Source organism: Notolepis coatsorum (genome assembly GCF_963971535.1).
Source record: "Notolepis coatsorum genome assembly, contig: SCAFFOLD_794, whole genome shotgun sequence".
Taxonomy (NCBI): domain Eukaryota; kingdom Metazoa; phylum Chordata; class Actinopteri; order Aulopiformes; family Paralepididae; genus Notolepis; species Notolepis coatsorum.
The window spans coordinates 73,727-94,795 of NW_028170324.1; the positions used below are offsets into that span (position 1 = coordinate 73,727).

At 46.9% G+C, this 21,069-nt stretch overlaps 1 protein-coding gene across 1 annotated transcript in view; it reads right to left on the reverse strand.

Annotated features, from left to right (window-relative positions):
- LOC311248556 (ATPase family gene 2 protein homolog A-like) overlaps positions 1-20,532 on the reverse strand; it is a gene marked incomplete at both ends in the record, with an annotated part of 62,028 nt that extends 41,496 nt beyond the window's left edge. The window contains one exon of the mRNA XM_084339419.1: positions 20,122-20,532. Coding sequence (XP_084195545.1) covers positions 20,122-20,532 — 411 coding nt within the window. The remainder of the gene's footprint in view (positions 1-20,121) is intronic.
- Positions 20,533-21,069: the final 537 nt, after the last annotated feature.

Genomic DNA, 21,069 nt, shown 5'->3' on the forward strand with positions numbered 1-21,069 from the left:
GTGCGAGTGTGAGACTGATACTTCAGTACTGTTAGACTGTGATAGCTGCATCATAATTGTGTGAGTGATGACATGCATGTTTTTAACTGATGGCAGTGAATAACGGTAATTTTGGTGTCATGTCCCAGGTGAAAAACACATGTTCCTGTTAGGAAAGATTAGCAGCACCATGAACCTCTCCAAAGACACTTTATGTTCCAAAAGGAAAGATCAGAAGGAGAGGACGCATCAGAGGACGTCTTATTTCATAGATGGCCAACAAATATGCAGAGAAACATTCAAGTTTCTTCATGTGTAAGTATTATTTTTGTATTAAAGACATTGGAACAAATCAATGCATTATTATAATTAGGTTAGGGTTACCCAGTACTGGGTCCACAACTTTAAAAGCATGCTGTAACATTGCCCAACAATACATTTTCTGAAAGCTACAAGTGTTTTGTTTTAGAATATAATCACCAATGATTACTTACTCTTGTGACAATGATAAATAAATGCATTATATTCTATTTACAAAAGTTAAAAACTAGTCTAATGTCATTCATAGATTTCCTTAACGATCATAACAAACTCCCCTCTGCATCCTATACAGTTCATTGCTTTGTGTTTGCACAATAAATAGATTGTTATTTCTCACGTTCTTATTTGGCTTAATGTCCATGTTTATGTGTTTCAGAATTTCACAAGACAAGCTCACGGCAACCATCAAATTCTACAAGGAGTATGGTGTGGCTCCCAGGATAAAGAGGGGTGGGGGTCGCTTGGCCAACAAGAAGGTGCTTCTATATGAAGACATCACGAGGATCGTGAGATTCATCAGCAACTTTGCAGATGACTGTGCCATGTCACTCCCAGGACGCATTCCCGGCTTCAAGAGGGCAGACATCCGTGTGCTTCCAACAACGGAGACTAAGTCCTCTGTGTGGCGGAAGTACAAGGCGTCAATGCATGAAACTGGTGTGTATGTCTTAATATTTTCTTTGTCTTAAGATACTTGTTATTATGACTGCAGACATACAAACAGGTGACACATTTTTTTTTTTATTATTAAAGGAAACACCAGAAATGTTACATTTAACACACATAAATTATACATACTCATCTATCAATATTTTATGAATGTATATTTTTTGTGTTGATAAAAATGATTCAAAATGAAAATAAATGCTTTCATTGCATTTGATTGATTAATTAGTGTTATTTGACAATAATAATGATTAATGGCTCATTATAAATTAGGCCCTTGATTTGCTTAAGTGGACTACTGCTACTACGAACCTGTCTTATTTTATCACTGTGTGTTCACTGTTCAGGTTATCGTGCTGCTGGCAACAGCACTTTCCGGAAGATGTGGTGCCAACTTCTGCCATACATTGTAATTGGCAAACCAATGACGGACCTCTGCTGGCAGTGTCAAAAACACAACGTGGCCATATATCGGAGCTCCAACCTGCCCGAATGTGTGAAGTCTGCCAAACTTCAGAAGCAGGAGGAACACCTACGCCTGGTGGGAAAGGAGCGGGACATCTTACGGGGGATGACCGACAGATGCAAGGTGGTGGTAGAGGATCTCTCTGCTAAGCTTGGCCCTAACCCACCATGCAGTAGAGATGTAACTGTACATTACAGTTTTGACTTTGCACAGCAGGTTAGTTTAATTACTGTAATTGAATTATCACCCATTTGTAATTTACAATATTCTTTCATTCAGCTGATACATTTCTTCATTTAATGTTGCAGGTCCACTACCCCAGTGACCCTCTTCAGCCTGGCCCAGTATATTTTCTTGTGCCAAGAAAGTGTGGAGTATTTGGTGTTTGTTGCGAGGGAGTACCCCAGCAGGTAAACTACCTGATCGACGAGGCCCACTGCAGCAGCAAAGGGTCTAATGCAGTGATCAGCTACCTCCACCATTTTTTTGCACACTATGGCCTTGGGGAGAGGCATCTGCAGCTGCACTGCGACAATTGTTCCGGGCAGAACAAGAACAGATACATGCTCTGGTACTGTGCTTGGCGCTGCATGGTGGGCCTGCATGACACCATCTCACTGAACTTCCTCTTGGTGGGTCACACCAAGTTTGCCCCTGACTGGTGCTTTGGGCTTTTCAAGCAGAAGTTCCGCCGCACACCTGTCTCCTGCCTTGAAGACATCTGCTGGGCAGTGAGACAAAGCACAGTCAGCGGTGTGAACATCCCGCAGCTGGTTGGGTTGGAGTCTGGGGAGGGTTTGGTGCCATTGTATGACTGGCAAACCTTCCTATCCCCCAGTTACCGCCCACTACCCGGAATCAAGCGGTTTCACCACCTCCGCTTCACACACCAAAAGCCTGGGGTCGTCCTGGCCAAGGAGTTCCAACACTCACCAGAGCAAGAGTTTGAGCTACTGCGCCCTGATGCAATGGTGAGGCAGGAAGATCCATGTCAGCAGGAGAGGCCAGGACTGGATGCCAAAAGGCAATGGTACCTCTTCGACAAGATAAGAGACTATTGCACTGAGGAGACCAAGGACATTACATGTCCCCGACCTTCTGTCCCTCGGTCAGGTGTGTGTGAGTGAGTGAGTGTAGTGTATGCATTTGTAACGGTGTGAAGAATGATGTTCAGCTACAGTATGTTAGTAATACCATTTTAGTATTGTTAAATTGTGAATAATTTGGGTCAAGCAGCCATTGTAAATAAAAGTCCTTTTATTTAATGTACAAGTGCACCACCTACAGGTATGAAAAAGTCAAGGCTTTTGTGGTGCGATTCATAATACCGGTGCATTGTGGTTAACCTACAGCAGAAAGATGTCTTCAGCTGTGAGTAAGATGCTCTGCTCCTCGCTCCGTATAGAAAAACTGTTAATACTATAATTTAAGTGATCACATGGAAAAGTCATCAGTATAATTTTATCACTCACTGTAACTTATGTAGACCACAATTAGTTCGCTGATAATTTGTGTAAATACCTTTATTACTGACTGAGAGGTGACGGAAGTGCACGCTGCTTTTATGCACATGTTGCTAGTTGCTAATGTGCATTTTTCTGTTCTGTAGCTTGATGCAAGCTGGAGCGAGCGACCGACTGTATTGTTTGACCTGCTGGTTGTGTGTGTCCCATTCACGGGTACAGTTATGTGAAATGTTTAGGTTAGTTTAGCTTATAGTTTTGTTAACGTGACTGCTGTTACTTTTTGTAAACTGAGGTGGCAGCATAACGTCATTGATATCCTTGATGCCATGTTGAAAAATAGCATGGTGTTTGTTGTCTCGGGCCAAGGCGTTGAAAATTACTTGTATGATCTAACGTTAAGTGTGTGTTCTCAGATTTCATCCTATGTACGTGTTTTCCCCATTGAGGGTCCCTGCAGGATATTACTTTGAGATCTACTTGCATGTCCCAGACATTCTGTCCCTCGGGCCAGGTGTGTGAGTTAAAAAAAAAAAAAAAAAAAAAAAAAAAAAATTAATTAATTAAATAAATTTATTCTAATTAATTAACTGAAAACTTTGAAGGCTTTTTTCTCCACAATAAGGTTTTGCGAACATCCGATATGTAGTAACTAACTATTGTAATAACTTGCTTTATATTTGGAGTAGAAAGGTGGTATTGGTATCATTGGAAAGCTAACATTCTCCTCTTTCCATTGGTCTATACATCTCAAAATGTATTTTCGGGTCAATGTGATTTTGTAAGAGCAAGTCACATATATAACGCTGTATAGCATATTCTCTAAAAAGTATACAAAGAGGAGATAACCATTTTAAATGTAGAGCCCGCCTAAAAACAATAACGTTATAAACTATACACAATATGTACAACGAAACAATGATTTAATAGTGATTTAATATGCAGTGAATTAGGGCTGTCTAGGGCTGTCTTAAATACTTCGAAGCTTCGTTCGATGGGCATGGGATTCGAATATAAAAATAAAATTCGATTATGTAAAAAAAATATATATATATGAATATTTAATTTTTTTTTGGAAAATCAACTCTGCCTCTCTTTGTTAACTACAACAAGCAATGCTGTTTGTTATTTAAGATGAGGTCGGACTCGGCACTGACTTTGTGTTCATTGTGCTGCTTTTATAAAGCCTCAAATGACGGCTTACAATATTTCATGGAAGCAAAGTGTTTAGTTTGTCTAAGATTTAAAAAGGTTTAAACTTTACAGCACTGACAAAGTTGAACAAAGTGCTGTACAAGTCCCACAACATAAAAAAAAATTATAATAAAAAAACTATTTAACAATTAAAAAATATATATATATTTATTTTGCAGCTTCGAATAAAAATCGAATCTCGGCCCCGAAGCTTTGAATTCCAAAAAAAAATTGAAGGTCAGCCCTAGGGCTGTCTTAAATACTTCGAAGCTTCGTTCGATGGGCATGGAATTCGAATATGAAAAAAAAATCCGTTTATAAAGAAATTTAAATATATGATTTTTTTTTTATATATTTTTTGGCTAAATCAACTCTGCCTCTCTTTGTTAATTACAACAAGCAATGCTGTTTGTTATTTAAGATGAGGTCGGACTCTGCACTTTACATATTATTATTTCTTTTTTTGATTTTGCAGCTTCGAATTAAAATCGAAGCTCGGCCCCGAAGCTTCGAATTCCAAAAACAAATCGAAGGTCAGCCCTAGGGCTGTCTTAAATACTTCGAAGCTTCGTTCGATGGGCATGGGATTCGAATATGAAAAGAAAATTTGATTATAAAAAAATTAAAACATATGATTTTTTTTTTATATATTTTTTGGCTAAATCAACTCTGCCTCTCTTTGTTAATTACAACAAGCAATGCTGTTTGTTATTTAAGATGAGGTCAAACTCTGCACTTTACATATTATTATTTCTTTTTTTGATTTTGCAGCTTCGAATTAAAATCGAATCTCGGCCCTGAAGCTTCGTATTCCAAAAGAAATTCGAAGGTCAGCCCTACAGTGAATACAAATAATGATAACGTGGTTGTTGCTTTTAGAAATGGTGTTTGGCTTCATCTGATAAATGGATATGATCACCAGTAGGCTTGGGCGGTATCCTTTTTTTCACACCGTCAAACCTTTATGTCATAATACCCCGGTGCACGGTATGACTTTCATTTTCATCAGCGGGGGGGGGGGGGGGGGGGGGCAACCCGTAAACAAATCATCGTCAGCTCTCAGAATGGTAGTCCCACACCGTTAGAAGCCCGCACCGTTTTAGCGTTAGCATGTAGCCATGGCAGACTATTTGATTCCTTAAGGGCTAGAAATTGCCTGGGTTTTGGTAATATGCTCCCGAAATTCTCCCGTTGTTTGGCTACTTCTATGTGTAGTGAAAACTACTCGAATGCTTTATAACCTAGTCATTGATTTAGTTCAGGGTAATCTAAGATTAGCCGCAGAGCTAACGCTAGTTATTCAAGCTCAGTAGCTCACAGAGAGAGATAAACAGCTGACAGCGGATAGTACAGGACGGTACAAATACAATAAAAAGGCGGGTGGGGGCTGTTGTGTAAACCACCGTGTACTCTTTAGTTCACATATAATAAGAGACGGATTATTTGCTTGCTCCACCAGTTGCTCCACAACAACACACACCAACTCTCGTCACAACGCTTTACGGTATTTTCACAGCACTGTCGCAACATTACCGTAAAACGTGAACACCGTTGTGACCCACTCGCTCCACTAGAGCGGTCTCGCCCTCTGCTGGCGCGTGTGTGCACTACACTCAAAACTCCGTTTCACTGTTATAGAAACTGAAGCGCATCTGTGATTTTGACGGTGACGGACGGTATTGATTTTCAATACCGTCGGGATTTCTAAATACCCTGATATAGACTAGGCAGAATTTCAGAAAATGTGCTTGTATAAAGTGCTGAAGGCATTTCGTGTTTATTTTCGGTACACAACATTTCTAGGGGTATTAAGGGGTGCTGAATCCAAATCTGCTGTATACCAAGCTCAAAAATGTCAAATAAGGCCTCAAAATTGAGAAATCCAACATGGCCGCCAGCACCAGGCCCTCTCTCCACAAGAACAGGTGCTAAACCCACAGTTTTTATTCTACTGACATGAAACTTTGCACAGAACATCTGCACCTATGGAGGAAGAATGTAGGAATATAGCTGGGGTGCAACCATGAGTAACAGGGTGTTTTTGACTGTCTAACTGTAATCTTTGTATAGGCAAGGATAAAAAAAATTACATTTCTTCAGTGTTTGCAGGAATACTACAGCAATTTGGTAATACCTGTACAGTGTTGGACACCAACATTAGAATCCCCCAAGTCTTAGCTTTCTTCAGGTACCAAGTTTATGAAAGTAGCTCTTATAAATCTGGATATATAAGCCTTTTAATGTAAGCATGCTGTTTTAGGCGAATTTTCTAAAAATAAATGGTGGGGCTTAATGAGTTAAGGATGACTACACAAGGTACAAACCTGAATTAAATGTGCTTTTGTAAGTTTTCTTACATACATCAACAAGGACGTAGTCACACCGGAGATTCAAGAATCCATACTTGGCGCAGAACACCTTGGACAGGCACAACTGAACATGTTTGTGGACAAACTTTTGTGTGAACCTCCAGATAGTGACCAGCACCTGAACCTGAAATCACCCATTCGAAAGAACAAAGCCAAGACATTTGCCTCTTTGTATGAAGTTGTGCAACTTTCCAAGAACAAGCAAAACACCATCAAAGTGGACAGGCAGATTCTACAAAGGCTCATCACAGCTTACAGAGCAGGTCGTAAGGTAGACCTTGACAATATCCTCCAGCATGAGTTCATGCCCATCCCGCCATCTCTGGCCACAACTAACGGGAGTCTACATTCCACCAACAAGTCTGTGTTAGCAAATATACTGACGAAACAAGTTAAAACCCCTGCAGATCTTACCCTTCAAGGACCCAGCTGCCTGGTCATTGATGGCCAAGCTCTGGTAATGGCACTCGGAAAGCCACCTGACACTACAACATTTGGTGACTATGCCAACAAGTTCACTGACACCGTGTTGAAGATGGGAGCAAAATACCAGAGAGTAGATGTCGTCTTTGACAGATACCATGACCAATCCATCAAAATAGGCACAATCTGAGAAAAGTGCTGCCAAACGTCTACCAGCATGTGACTTGTTCTACCAGAGGCGGGAATATTTTAGACCATTGCTACTTGCAATTTAAGAGCGGGTACAAATCACATGCTGCCAGTCCTTTCGGCAAGTCAGATCACGACACCATCTTTCTTGTACCGCAGTATAAACAAAGTCTCAAGCGCATTCCTGTAGTATCGCGAGAGGTGAAGCGCTGGACGGTGGCGTCGGAGGAGACGCTCCAAGCGGCACTAGAATGTACAGACTGGGGGTGTTCCGCGATAACACAGATAATATTAATGACTACACGGAAACAGTGCTGGACTTTGTTTGTACTTTGGTAGAAGAAACAATCCCCTCTACCACAATTAGAGTTTACCCAATCCAAAAGCCCTGGGTAGACAAATCCGTCCGCGAGGCTCTGAAAGCGCGCACCTCAGCATACAATGCCAGGCTTGTGACAGGCAACATGAATGACCACAAGGTGGCGAGATACAATGTTAGGAGGACAGTAATAGAAGCAAAAAGGCGCTACAGGGATCAAATTGAACAGGCTGACTCTAGAGCTATGTGGCAGGGCCTCAGAACGATGACAGATTACAAAGGCACCTCCCTCAATCTGAACAGTGACATCCAACTGGCAAATGATCTCAATACCTTCTATGCGAGGTTTGAGGCTGGGAATAACAGCACCAGCCTACAAACCACTGCAATGGAGGGGGGGGGGGCACTGCTGATGGAGACTCAGTGTTCAGGATAACAGAACATGAGGTGAGGAGGACGTTTAAGAAAGTGAATATCAGGAAGGCAGCAGGACCGGACGGTATCCTCGGCCGCGTCCTAAAAGTCTGTGCCGACCAACTGGCCCTGGTATTACTGACATATTTAACCTGTCCTTAGAACAGGCTGTCATCCCCACCTGTCTGAAGAAGTCCACCATTATCCCTGTACCCAAAAAATCCAAGCCTGCTTGCCTCAACGACTACCGCCCTGTAGCTCTCACCTCCATAGCCATGAAGTGCTTTGAGAAGCTAGTGAAGGGCTACATCTGTTCCTCCCTCCCCATCAACCTGGACCCCCTGCAATTTGCATACCGCCCCAACAGGTCCACAGAGGACGCCATAGCCCATGTGCTGCACACAGCAGCATCACACCTGGACAAGAGGCAGGGGAACTATGTGAGAATGCTATTCATCGACTACAGCTCAGCATTCAATACCATAATCCCCTCCAAACTCATAGCCAAGCTCAGGGACCTGGGCTTGAACTATGACCTCTGCCAGTGGGTCTTGGACTTCCTGACCAAGGTGGTGAGAGCAGGCAACTGCACCTCCTCATCCATCACTCTCAACATAGGGGCCCCCCAGGGCTGTGTCCTGAGTCCCCTCCTCCACTCCCTGTACACACATGACTGTGTGGCACAGCGGAACAACAACACAATCATCAAATTTCCTGACGACACAGTAGTGGTGGGCCTGATCTCTGCAAACGACGAGAGGGCCTACCTGGAAGAGGTTAAGGTTCTAGCGGGATGGTGTCAAGAGAACAGCCTCTCCCTGAACGTCAGCAAAACAAAGGAGATGATTGTGGACTTTAGGAGGTCGGGGTCAGGGACTACAGCCCCCTCAGCATCGACGGGGCACCGGTTGAGAGAGTGAACAGTTTTAAGTACCTCGGAGTCCACATATCCGAGGACTTGACATGGACCACACACATTGACAGTGTTATCAAGAAGGCACGACAACGCCTCTACTTCCTTAGGCGCTTAAGGAAGTTCAACGTGAGTCAGAAGATCCTCAAGAACTTCTACTCATGCACAATAGAGAGCATCCTGACTGGCAATATCACCTCCTGGTTTGGGAATAGCACTGCACAAGACCGCAGCAGACTACAGAGAGTGGCCCGTTCAGCCGAACGCACAATTGAAGGTGGGCTTCCCACTCTCCAAGACATTTACAACAAGCGGTGCATGGGCAAGGCTAAGAGAATAATCAAAGACTCCAGCCACTCAAACAACTGCCTCTTTGAACTGCTGCGGTCAGGCAAGCGATACCGGAGTCTCATGGCAAGCACAGAGAGACTCAGAAGGAGCTTCTATCCCCAGGCCATCAGGATGCTCAATGAATGAACAATGAACAATAAGCAAACCATCAACACACCCACAGCGCACATACACTCACTTAAATAAACAACACACTGTAGCACCCACTTTACCACATTAGACACACTTTACACTTTATATTTATATTTATATTATTGGTAAGGAAATTGCACATCATTCTCATTCCTTATTGCACCTCACCACTACAAGGTGGCACCACAAGCTAAGCTATACCTCACCATTTGTGTACCAGCTGTACATACTGTATATAGATACACTGAACAATTTTGTTGTTTACACTTGTTTATGTACTTGACTTCTTGACTTTCTATTTTATACTTATTATACTTATTTCATACTATCTTGTTATTATCTAGCACACTTTCAGGAGCAACACAGAAAGAAACATTTCATGCAAAGTATTCTGTATGCTGTATGACAACACTAATAAAGAAACTTGAACATTCACTTATATTGATATGGTAAAATAATATTTTTATTTTATTATATTAGAATCTATTCTATTCTATTCAGGAAAAGTGGCATTGGATGAATCATGCAACTGCAAGACCTGTGACACCTGCCTGAATACGATTGATGACTGACAATAAATTACTGTACCTAAGCTACTACGCATATTAATGACTATCTAATTTGCATAAATGGCATGTTGATAAAAAATTTAAGAGAAAGGAGTTTGATGAATAAATCCATGACCTGGGATCATCCTTCTTTTCTTTCTTATTAAGTTATTTGGTTGATGAGTTATGCATCAATAACGACCACAGTTTCTGCTATAAATATGAGTTTCAAGCAACATTTTCACAACTGATCTAAAATTAGGATATGATTTTAAATTCATCATGTATGCAAACATATAAAAACACATTTCATTCATGTTTCTACCTTGTTTAGTCAAAAAGATATGATGCACTTAAATAGATTTCAGCCTGGCGCTGGCGGCCATGTTGGATTTCTCAATTTTGAGGCCTTATTTGACATTTTTGAGCTTGGTATACAGCAGATTTGGATTCAGCACCCCTTAATACCTCTAGAAATGTTGTGTACCAAAAATAAACACGAAATGCCTTCAGGGTTATGATTTTCTGAAAATTGACCCTGTCTAATATACCGTCATACCGTCATACCGCCCAAGCCTAATCACCAGAGAGATACTAGCCACAGATTCAGGGTCAGTTATTTTCCCATTGTATGAATTGTTAAGCTTATGGAATGTAAGGGAAATCTGATCCTAGGTCTGTGACTAGTAGGCAGGAGGCTACGCTGTGGTGACGTCAGTCAGCAGCGCCAAATAGCAGTGTAGTTTCCCAGCGAACGAAAACATAAACGTTGTTATTTTGCTACCTTTACGATTAATTGCAAATATTTTCATGTTGATGAATACGCACAGAAAGGTACACCATGCCAACGTTAATGCTTTATTTATCTAAAACGAGGCGATTTAGAAATGGTCAATGGGGAAATACATTAAGTGGAACAGAGGGTGGAACAGGAAAAAACGAAAATGACGTAACCACTACACCTCCCTATTAATGTCAGAGGAGACACGGAACAAGTGGGGGTGTTTCAGAGGGACGTACCATAACTAGAGAACAGGTGGGGGTGTTTCAGAGGGACGTACCATAACTAGAGAACAGGTGGGGGTGTTTCAGAGGGACGTACCATAACTAGAGAACAGGTGTTTCAGAGGGACGTACCATAACTGGAGAACAGGTGTTTCAGAGGGACGTACCATAACTGGAGAACAGGTGTTTCAGAGGGACGTACCATAACTGGAGAACAGGTGTTTCAGAGGGACGTACCATAACTAGAGAACAGGTGGGGGTGTTTCAGAGGGACGTACCATAACTAGAGAACAGGTGGGGGTGTTTCAGAGGGACGTACCATAACTAGAGAACAGGTGGGGGTGTTTCAGAGGGACGTACCATAACTAGAGAACAGGTGGGGGTGTTTCAGAGGGACGTACCATAACTGGAGAACAGGTGTTTCAGAGGGACGTACCATAACTGGAGAACAGGTGTTTCAGAGGGACGTACCATAACTAGAGAACAGGTGTTTCAGAGGGACGTACCATAACTGGAGAACAGGTGTTTCAGAGGGACGTACCATAACTGGAGAACAGGTGTTTCAGAGGGACGTACCATAACTGGAGAACAGGTGTTTCAGAGGGACGTACCATAACTGGAGAACAGGTGGGGGTGTTTCAGAGGGACGTACCATAACTGGAGAACAGGTGTTTCAGAGGGACGTACCATAACTGGAGAACAGGTGTTTCAGAGGGACTTACCATAACTGGAGAACAGGTGTTTCAGAGGGACGTACCATAACTGGAGAACAGGTGGGGGTGTTTCAGAGGGACGTACCATAACTGGAGAACAGGTGTTTCAGAGGGACTTACCATAACTGGAGAACAGGTGGGGGTGTTTCAGAGGGACGTACCATAACTGGAGAACAGGTGTTTCAGAGGGACTTACCATAACTGGAGAACAGGTGTTTCAGAGGGACGTACCATAACTAGAGAACAGGTGTTTCAGAGGGACGTACCATAACTAGAGAACAGGTGGGGGTGTTTCAGAGGGACGTACCATAACTGGAGAACAGGTGTTTCAGAGGGACGTACCATAACTGGAGAACAGGTGTTTCAGAGGGACTTACCATAACTAGAGAACAGGTGGGGGTGTTTCAGAGGGACTTACCATAACTGGAGAACAGGTGTTTCAGAGGGACGTACCATAACTGGAGAACAGGTGGGGGTGTTTCAGAGGGACGTACCATAACTGGAGAACAGGTGTTTCAGAGGGACTTACCATAACTGGAGAACAGGTGTTTCAGAGGGACGTACCATAACTAGAGAACAGGTGTTTCAGAGGGACGTACCATAACTAGAGAACAGGTGGGGGTGTTTCAGAGGGACGTACCATAACTGGAGAACAGGTGTTTCAGAGGGACGTACCATAACTGGAGAACAGGTGTTTCAGAGGGACTTACCATAACTAGAGAACAGGTGGGGGTGTTTCAGAGGGACTTACCATAACTGGAGAACAGGTGTTTCAGAGGGACGTACCATAACTAGAGAACAGGTGGGGGTGTTTCAGAGGGACGTACCATAACTGGAGAACAGGTGTTTCAGAGGGACGTACCATAACTAGAGAACAGGTGGGGGTGTTTCAGAGGGACGTACCATAACTGGAGAACAGGTGTTTCAGAGGGACGTACCATAACTAGAGAACAGGTGGGGGTGTTTCAGAGGGACGTACCATAACTAGAGAACAGGTGTTTCAGAGGGACGTACCATAACTGGAGAACAGGTGTTTCAGAGGGACGTACCATAACTAGAGAACAGGTGGGGGTGTTTCAGAGGGACGTACCATAACTAGAGAACAGGTGGGGGTGTTTCAGAGGGACGTACCATAACTAGAGAACAGGTGGGGGTGTTTCAGAGGGACGTACCATAACTAGAGAACAGGTGGGGGTGTTTCAGAGGGACGTACCATAACTGGAGAACAGGTGTTTCAGAGGGACGTACCATAACTGGAGAACAGCTGGGGGTGTTTCAGAGGGACGTACCATAACTAGAGAACAGGTGTTTCAGAGGGACGTACCATAACTAGAGAACAGGTGTTTCAGAGGGACGTACCATAACTAGAGAACAGGTGGGGGTGTTTCAGAGGGACGTACCATAACTGGAGAACAGGTGTTTCAGAGGGACGTACCATAACTAGAGAACAGGTGGGGGTGTTTCAGAGGGACTTACCATAACTAGAGAACAGGTGGGGGTGTTTCAGAGGGACTTACCATAACTGGAGAACAGGTGTTTCAGAGGGACGTACCATAACTAGAGAACAGGTGGGGGTGTTTCAGAGGGACTTACCATAACTAGAGAACAGGTGGGGGTGTTTCAGAGGGACTTACCATAACTGGAGAACAGGTGTTTCAGAGGGACGTACCATAACTAGAGAACAGGTGGGGGTGTTTCAGAGGGACGTACCATAACTAGAGAACAGGTGGGGGTGTTTCAGAGGGACGTACCATAACTGGAGAACAGGTGTTTCAGAGGGACGTACCATAACTGGAGAACAGCTGGGGGTGTTTCAGAGGGACGTACCATAACTAGAGAACAGGTGTTTCAGAGGGACGTACCATAACTAGAGAACAGGTGTTTCAGAGGGACGTACCATAACTGGAGAACAGGTGTTTCAGAGGGACGTACCATAACTGGAGAACAGGTGTTTCAGAGGGACGTACCATAACTAGAGAACAGGTGTTTCAGAGGGACGTACCATAACTAGAGAACAGGTGTTTCAGAGGGACGTACCATAACTAGAGAACAGGTGTTTCAGAGGGACGTACCATAACTGGAGAACAGGTGTTTCAGAGGGACGTACCATAACTGGAGAACAGGTGTTTCAGAGGGACGTACCATAACTGGAGAACAGGTGTTTCAGAGGGACGTACCATAACTGGAGAACAGGTGTTTCAGAGGGACGTACCATAACTGGAGAACAGGTGTTTCAGAGGGACGTACCATAACTGGAGAACAGGTGTTTCAGAGGGACGTACCATAACTGGAGAACAGGTGTTTCAGAGGGACGTACCATAACTGGAGAACAGGTGTTTCAGAGGGACGTACCATAACTGGAGAACAGGTGTTTCAGAGGGACGTACCATAACTGGAGAACAGGTGTTTCAGAGGGACGTACCATAACTGGAGAACAGGTGTTTCAGAGGGACGTACCATAACTGGAGAACAGGTGTTTCAGAGGGACGTACCATAACTGGAGAACAGGTGTTTCAGAGGGACGTACCATAACTGGAGAACAGCTGGGGGTGCTTCAGAGGGACGTACCATAACTGGAGAACAGGTGGGGGTGCTTCAGAGGGACGTACCATAACTGGAGAACAGCTGGGGGTGCTTCAGAGGGACGTACCATAACTGGAGAACAGCTGGGGGTGCTTCAGAGGGACGTACCATAACTGGAGAACAGGTGGGGGTGCTTCAGAGGGACGTACCATAACTGGAGAACAGGTGGGGGTGCTTCAGAGGGACGTACCATAACTGGAGAACAGGTGTTTCAGAGGGACGTACCATAACTGGAGAACAGGTGTTTCAGAGGGACGTACCATAACTGGAGAACAGGTGTTTCAGAGGGACGTACCATAACTGGAGAACAGGTGTTTCAGAGGGACGTACCATAACTGGAGAACAGGTGTTTCAGAGGGACGTACCATAACTGGAGAACAGGTGTTTCAGAGGGACGTACCATAACTGGAGAACAGGTGTTTCAGAGGGACGTACCATAACTGGAGAACAGCTGGGGGTGCTTCAGAGGGACGTACCATAACTGGAGAACAGCTGGGGGTGCTTCAGAGGGACGTACCATAACTGGAGAACAGCTGGGGGTGCTTCAGAGGGACGTACCATAACTGGAGAACAGGTGGGGGTGCTTCAGAGGGACGTACCATAACTGGAGAACAGGTGGGGGTGCTTCAGAGGGACGTACCATAACTAGAGAACAGGTGGGGGTGCTTCAGAGGGACGTACCATAACTGGAGAACAGGTGGGGGTGCTTCAGAGGGACGTACCATAACTGGAGAACAGGTGGGGGTGCTTCAGAGGGACGTACCATAACTGGAGAACAGCTGGGGGTGCTTCAGAGGGACGTACCATAACTGGAGAACAGGTGGGGGTGCTTCAGAGGGACGTACCATAACTGGAGAACAGCTGGGGGTGCTTCAGAGGGACGTACCATAACTGGAGAACAGGTGGGGGTGCTTCAGAGGGACGTACCATAACTGGAGAACAGCTGGGGGTGCTTCAGAGGGACGTACCATAACTGGAGAACAGCTGGGGGTACTTCAGAGGGACGTACCATAACTGGAGAACAGCTGGGGGTGCTTCAGAGGGACGTACCATAACTGGAGAACAGCTGGGGGTGCTTCAGAGGGACGTACCATAACTGGAGAACAGCTGGGGGTGCTTCAGAGGGACGTACCATAACTGGAGAACAGCTGGGGGTGCTTCAGAGGGACGTACCATAACTGGAGAACAGCTGGGGGTGCTTCAGAGGGACGTACCATAACTGGAGAACAGCTGGGGGTGCTTCAGAGGGACGTACCATAACTGGAGAACAGCTGGGGGTGCTTCAGAGGGACGTACCATAACTGGAGAACAGCTGGGGGTGCTTCAGAGGGACGTACCATAACTGGAGAACAGGTGGGGGTGCTTCAGAGGGACGTACCATAACTGGAGAACAGCTGGGGGTGCTTCAGAGGGACGTACCATAACTGGAGAACAGCTGGGGGTGCTTCAGAGGGACGTACCATAACTGGAGAACAGCTGGGGGTGCTTCAGAGGGACGTACCATAACTGGAGAACAGGTGGGGGTGCTTCAGAGGGACGTACCATAACTGGAGAACAGGTGCTTCAGAGGGACGTACCATAACTGGAGAACAGGTGTTTCAGAGGGACTTACCATAACTGGAGAACAGGTGTTTCAGAGGGACGTACCATAACTGGAGAACAGGTGGGGGTGTTTCAGAGGGACTTACCATAACTGGAGAACAGGTGTTTCAGAGGGACGTACCATAACTGGAGAACAGGTGTTTCAGAGGGACGTACCATAACTGGAGAACAGGTGTTTCAGAGGGACGTACCATAACTGGAGAACAGGTGTTTCAGAGGGACGTACCATAACTGGAGAACAGGTGGGGGTGTTTCAGAGGGACGTACCATAACTGGAGAACAGGTGTTTCAGAGGGACGTACCATAACTGGAGAACAGGTGTTTCAGAGGGACTTACCATAACTGGAGAACAGGTGTTTCAGAGGGACGTACCATAACTGGAGAACAGGTGGGGGTGTTTCAGAGGGACGTACCATAACTGGAGAACAGGTGTTTCAGAGGGACTTACCATAACTGGAGAACAGGTGGGGGTGTTTCAGAGGGACGTACCATAACTGGAGAACAGGTGTTTCAGAGGGACTTACCATAACTGGAGAACAGGTGTTTCAGAGGGACGTACCATAACTAGAGAACAGGTGTTTCAGAGGGACGTACCATAACTAGAGAACAGGTGGGGGTGTTTCAGAGGGACGTACCATAACTGGAGAACAGGTGTTTCAGAGGGACGTACCATAACTGGAGAACAGGTGTTTCAGAGGGACTTACCATAACTAGAGAACAGGTGGGGGTGTTTCAGAGGGACTTACCATAACTGGAGAACAGGTGTTTCAGAGGGACGTACCATAACTGGAGAACAGGTGGGGGTGTTTCAGAGGGACGTACCATAACTGGAGAACAGGTGTTTCAGAGGGACTTACCATAACTGGAGAACAGGTGTTTCAGAGGGACGTACCATAACTAGAGAACAGGTGTTTCAGAGGGACGTACCATAACTAGAGAACAGGTGGGGGTGTTTCAGAGGGACGTACCATAACTGGAGAACAGGTGTTTCAGAGGGACGTACCATAACTGGAGAACAGGTGTTTCAGAGGGACTTACCATAACTAGAGAACAGGTGGGGGTGTTTCAGAGGGACTTACCATAACTGGAGAACAGGTGTTTCAGAGGGACGTACCATAACTAGAGAACAGGTGGGGGTGTTTCAGAGGGACGTACCATAACTGGAGAACAGGTGTTTCAGAGGGACGTACCATAACTAGAGAACAGGTGGGGGTGTTTCAGAGGGACGTACCATAACTGGAGAACAGGTGTTTCAGAGGGACGTACCATAACTAGAGAACAGGTGGGGGTGTTTCAGAGGGACGTACCATAACTAGAGAACAGGTGTTTCAGAGGGACGTACCATAACTGGAGAACAGGTGTTTCAGAGGGACGTACCATAACTAGAGAACAGGTGGGGGTGTTTCAGAGGGACGTACCATAACTAGAGAACAGGTGGGGGTGTTTCAGAGGGACGTACCATAACTAGAGAACAGGTGGGGGTGTTTCAGAGGGACGTACCATAACTAGAGAACAGGTGGGGGTGTTTCAGAGGGACGTACCATAACTGGAGAACAGGTGTTTCAGAGGGACGTACCATAACTGGAGAACAGCTGGGGGTGTTTCAGAGGGACGTACCATAACTAGAGAACAGGTGTTTCAGAGGGACGTACCATAACTAGAGAACAGGTGTTTCAGAGGGACGTACCATAACTAGAGAACAGGTGGGGGTGTTTCAGAGGGACGTACCATAACTGGAGAACAGGTGTTTCAGAGGGACGTACCATAACTAGAGAACAGGTGGGGGTGTTTCAGAGGGACTTACCATAACTAGAGAACAGGTGGGGGTGTTTCAGAGGGACTTACCATAACTGGAGAACAGGTGTTTCAGAGGGACGTACCATAACTAGAGAACAGGTGGGGGTGTTTCAGAGGGACTTACCATAACTAGAGAACAGGTGGGGGTGTTTCAGAGGGACTTACCATAACTGGAGAACAGGTGTTTCAGAGGGACGTACCATAACTAGAGAACAGGTGGGGGTGTTTCAGAGGGACGTACCATAACTAGAGAACAGGTGGGGGTGTTTCAGAGGGACGTACCATAACTGGAGAACAGGTGTTTCAGAGGGACGTACCATAACTGGAGAACAGCTGGGGGTGTTTCAGAGGGACGTACCATAACTAGAGAACAGGTGTTTCAGAGGGACGTACCATAACTAGAGAACAGGTGTTTCAGAGGGACGTACCATAACTGGAGAACAGGTGTTTCAGAGGGACGTACCATAACTGGAGAACAGGTGTTTCAGAGGGACGTACCATAACTAGAGAACAGGTGTTTCAGAGGGACGTACCATAACTAGAGAACAGGTGTTTCAGAGGGACGTACCATAACTAGAGAACAGGTGTTTCAGAGGGACGTACCATAACTGGAGAACAGGTGTTTCAGAGGGACGTACCATAACTGGAGAACAGGTGTTTCAGAGGGACGTACCATAACTGGAGAACAGGTGTTTCAGAGGGACGTACCATAACTGGAGAACAGGTGTTTCAGAGGGACGTACCATAACTGGAGAACAGGTGTTTCAGAGGGACGTACCATAACTGGAGAACAGGTGTTTCAGAGGGACGTACCATAACTGGAGAACAGGTGTTTCAGAGGGACGTACCATAACTGGAGAACAGGTGTTTCAGAGGGACGTACCATAACTGGAGAACAGGTGTTTCAGAGGGACGTACCATAACTGGAGAACAGGTGTTTCAGAGGGACGTACCATAACTGGAGAACAGGTGTTCAGAGGGACGTACCATAACTGGAGAACAGGTGTTTCAGAGGGACGTACCATAACTGGAGAACAGGTGTTTCAGAGGACGTACCATAACTGGAGAACAGCTGGGGTGCTTCAGAGGACGTACCATAACTGGAGAACAGGTGGGGGTGCTTCAGAGGGACGTACCATAACTGGAGAACAGCTGGGGGTGCTTCAGAGGGACGTACCATAACTGGAGAACAGGCTGGGGTGCTTCAGAGGGACGTACCATAACTGGAGAACAGGTGGGGGTGCTTCAGAGGGACGTACCATAACTGGAGAACAGGTGGGGGTGCTTCAGAGGGACGTACCATAACTGGAGAACAGGTGTTTCAGAGGGACGTACCATAACTGGAGAACAGGTGTTTCAGAGGGACGTACCATAACTGGAGAACAGGTGTTTCAGAGGGACGTACCATAACTGGAGAACAGGTGTTTCAGAGGGACGTACCATAACTGGAGAACAGGTGTTCAGAGGGACGTACCATAACTGGAGAACAGGTGTTTCAGAGGGACGTTCCATACTGAGAACAGGTGTTTCAGAGGGACGTACCATAACTGGAGAACAGCTGGGGGTGCTTCAGAGGGACGTACCATAACTGGAGAACAGCTGGGGGTGCTTCAGAGGGACGTACCATAACTGGAGAACAGCTGGGGGTGCTTCAGAGGGACGTACCATAACTGGAGAACAGGTGGGGTGCTTCAGAGGGACGTACCATAACTGGAGAACAGGTGGGGTGCTTCAGAGGGACGTACCATAACTAGAGAACAGGTGGGGGTGCTTCAGAGGGACGTACCATAACTGGAGAACAGGTGGGGGTGCTTCAGAGGGACGTACCATAACTGGAGAACAGGTGGGGGTGCTTCAGAGGGACGTACCATAACTGGAGAACAGCTGGGGTGCTTCAGAGGGACGTACCATAACTGGAACAGTGGGGCTCTTCAGAGGACGTACATAACTGGAGAACAGCTGGGGTGCTTCAGAGGGACGTACCATAACTGGAGAACAGGTGGGGGTGCTTCAGAGGGACGTACCATAACTGGAGAACAGCTGGGGGTGCTTCAGAGGGACGTACCATAACTGGAGAACAGCTGGGGGTACTTCAGAGGGACGTACCATAACTGGAGAACAGCTGGGGGTGCTTCAGAGGGACGTACCATAACTGGAGAACAGCTGGGGGTGCTTCAGAGGGACGTACCATAACTGGAGAACAGCTGGGGGTGCTTCAGAGGGACGTACCATAACTGGAGAACAGCTGGGGGTGCTTCAGAGGGACGTACCATAACTGGAGAACAGCTGGGGGTGCTTCAGAGGGACGTACCATAACTGGAGAACAGCTGGGGGTGCTTCAGAGGGACGTACCATAACTGGAGAACAGCTGGGGGTGCTTCAGAGGGACGTACCATAACTGGAGAAACAGCTGGGGTGCTTCAGAGGGACGTACCATAACTGGAGAACAGGTGGGGGTGCTTCAGAGGGACGTACCATAACTGGAGAACAGCTGGGGGTGCTTCAGAGGGACGTACCATAACTGGAGAACAGCTGGGGGTGCTTCAGAGGGACGTACCATAACTGGAGAACAGCTGGGGGTGCTTCAGAGGGACGTACCATAACTGGAGAACAGGTGGGGGTGCTTCAGAGGGACGTACCATAACTGGAGAACAGGTGCTTCAGAGGGACGTACCATAACTGGAGAACAGCTGGGGGTGCTTCAGAGGCAGCTCGATGGTCTCTCGGATGACGGCCAGCTGGCTGCTCAGACCCCCGATGGTGTCGTACGTCACCTTTGACCCGGTGACCCCCGCCACGTCCTCCTCCCCCGACGGCCCCCCCGGGCCCCCCTCGCGTCCCCTCCGTCCCCCCCGCAGGACCACTTTAGTGGCGAGGGAGACGCTGTAGAACACGTCCCCGCTGGAGGCCGCGCCCCTCCCCCCCGGGTGGGGAGGTGAGGGGGGAGGTGAGGGGGGCGGTGAGGGGGGCGTGGCCGGGAGGCGGGGGGTGCTGGCGGTGGGGCCCCCGCTGGCCGTCCTCTCGGGGTCTCGGGGGTCTCGGGGGTCCCGGTGCCGTCCTCCTCCTCGACGGCGAGGCGACTCAGCTGGAGGGACAGGTCAGCGAGGTGGAGTCCAGAGCAGAGGTCACAGAGGTCGACTCCTCCCCCTCCCCCTCAGCGTCAGGGCCCAGGAGAGGGCGCTGGAGGGTCACGCCGTCCTCCCCTCTCACGGCCTCCACCCTGAGACTGCAGGCGCGGCCGAAGTACGTCAGGGAGAGAGAGGACCCCGGGAGGACGATCCTACCCACTGAGAGAGAGAGAGAGAGAGAGGGGTCAGAGGTCAGAGAGAGAGAGAGGTTAGAGAGAGAGAGGTCAGAGAGAGAGAGAGGTTAGAGAGAGAGAGAGGTCAGAGAGAGAGGACCCCGGGAGGACCATCCTACCCACTGAGAGAGAGAGAGAGAGAGAGGTCAGGGAGAGAGAGGACCCCGGGAGGACGATCCTACCCACTGAGAGAGAGAGAGAGAGAGGGGTCAGAGGTCAGAGAGAGAGAGAGAGAGAGAGGACCCCGGGAGGACGATCCTACCCACTGAGAGAGAGAGAGAGGGGTCAGAGGTCAGGGAGAGAGAGGACCCCGGGAGGACG